General features: G+C 33.1%; 1 protein-coding gene across 1 annotated transcript; it reads left to right on the top strand.

The window, feature by feature from the left end:
• Nucleotides 1-488: 488 nt before the first annotated feature.
• On the top strand, nucleotides 489-620 carry LOC133321473 (uncharacterized). Its single transcript, XM_061530564.1, has one exon. It carries the CDS (start codon nucleotides 489-491, stop codon nucleotides 618-620), a length of 132 nt encoding a protein of 43 aa, XP_061386548.1.
• The last annotated feature ends 1,158 nt before the right edge of the window (nucleotides 621-1,778 follow it).

Genomic DNA, 1,778 nt, shown 5'->3' with positions numbered 1-1,778 from the left:
CTTTGTTAGAGCCTCTCAAAAATATTCTTTAAAAAATCCACGCCTCGCCTTTGGTAGAGCCTCTCAAAAATATTCTTTAAAAAATCCACGCCTCGCCTTTGTTAGAGCCTCTCAAAAATATTCTTTAAAAAATCCCCGATTTGTCCCACTGTCCCTATTTTTTTCACGCTGTCACCTTCGAGCTTTTGTCCCCTTAAACCAAACAAAAAGCTCTTTTAAGCAACCCGATTCTGACAGTTATCCTGCAAAGCGGTGAAGCTCCTACTGTCAATATGAAGCATCATTACGAAGAAGAAGATAACAAAAACAACAACCACGACCATAAAAATCCTTACCGAACAAAGAAATCGGGGTCTCTTTCGCTGGCCAGCTTAAATTTATAGTTCGCAAGTGCTGCTGCTGTTTCTGCCTGGCTGGCGTATCAAAAAATTTTCAATCAGTACAGAAAAATTCAGCTATCGTTCAGGACGTTCTCCATCCGAAAAGAAATGGCAGCGCGTCGATTTTTTTATGAAAATAAGTTAATAAATTTTCATAAAAATCACATCAAACTGTTTGCTGTTTTCATGAAAACGGCAAATTTGTTGCAAAATGCCAATGTTCTGAAACGGTCCCTCTAAACCAAACGGCCGAGACGGTGTACTAAAACAACAACAACAACAAAAAGAAATAATAAAAGAAAATTTTTTAAAAATCTAAAACCTACGAAGAGAAAAAAATTTTAAGTAGTCCAAAAATAAAAAAATCAAACTAGTGAAGTGAAAACTTAAAATTTAGCCAAAAAATATAGAAAAAAATCAAATCAAATTATTAAAAGCCGATAATTTTAATGTTTAATATAGAAAATTCAATTTAGTGAAAAAAGTTTTGAAGAAAAAAATTAAAACCATTTTACATAATTCCTTGGAGTAGCAGCACCACTGCAGCAAATCCCAATAAAAGGTAATTTTTCATATTCCTCCTTCTCATATGGATATGGAGACGACTTCCTCCTACCCTTTTCACAGCGATGAACAAAAATCCTGTCTATACAGGAACACACACACAGACATTCTTACACACAGTTCTTAGTCTGTATAAGAATGGCCCCATAAGGTGATTGAATACATTCAAACATTCCAGCACAGTGTGTGTAAGTGCGGGGGTGTTTGAAACTTACAACAGACTTGTCATTTTTGTAATATAGGTAAGAGTAAAACACAGCTGAATTGTATTTTTCATAAGAAATTTACAATTCAGCTTAGCTGAATGAGATATTCCATTGGTATTTTGCAATTCAGCCCAGCTGAATTCGAATTTCTATAGGAAATTTATAATACAGCTAAGCCGAATTTGATTTTCCATTGATATAATGCAATTCAACAAATTTCTATAGGAAATTTTCAATTCAGCCTGGCTGAATAGAAATTTCTATAGGAAATTTGACTGAATGTGAATTTCTATAGGAAATTTTCAATTCAGCTTGGCTGAATAGGAATTTCTATAAGAAAATTTCAATTCAGCTTGGCCGAATAACAATTTTTATAAGAAATTTCCAATTCAGCTGGGCTGAATAAAAATTTCTATAAGAAATTTTCAATTCAGCTTGGCTGAATGTGAATTTCTATAGGAAATTTTCAATTCAGCTTGGCTGAATAGAAATTTCTATAGGAAATTTTCAATTCAGCTTGGCTGCGTAAAAATTTCTATAGGAAATTTTCAATTCAGCTTGGCTGAATAGAAATTTCTATAGAAATCCACATTAATTGAAAATTTCCTATAGAAATTCACATTCAGCC

The sequence above is a fragment of the Musca vetustissima genome, unplaced genomic scaffold (assembly GCF_032173495.1).
Source record: "Musca vetustissima isolate MV318-11 ecotype Yass unplaced genomic scaffold, APGP_CSIRO_Mvet_v1 utg4831, whole genome shotgun sequence".
Taxonomy (NCBI): Eukaryota; Metazoa; Arthropoda; class Insecta; order Diptera; family Muscidae; genus Musca; species Musca vetustissima.
Note: the sequence above shows the minus strand (reverse complement) of the source record. Positions and strands in the feature narration are given on the sequence as shown.

What these genes read in the sequence shown, in the direction of transcription:
- LOC133321473 (XM_061530564.1), top strand. Translation starts at nt 489, where the DNA reads ATGGCAGCGCGTCGATTTTTTTATGAAAATAAGTTAATAAATTTTCAT.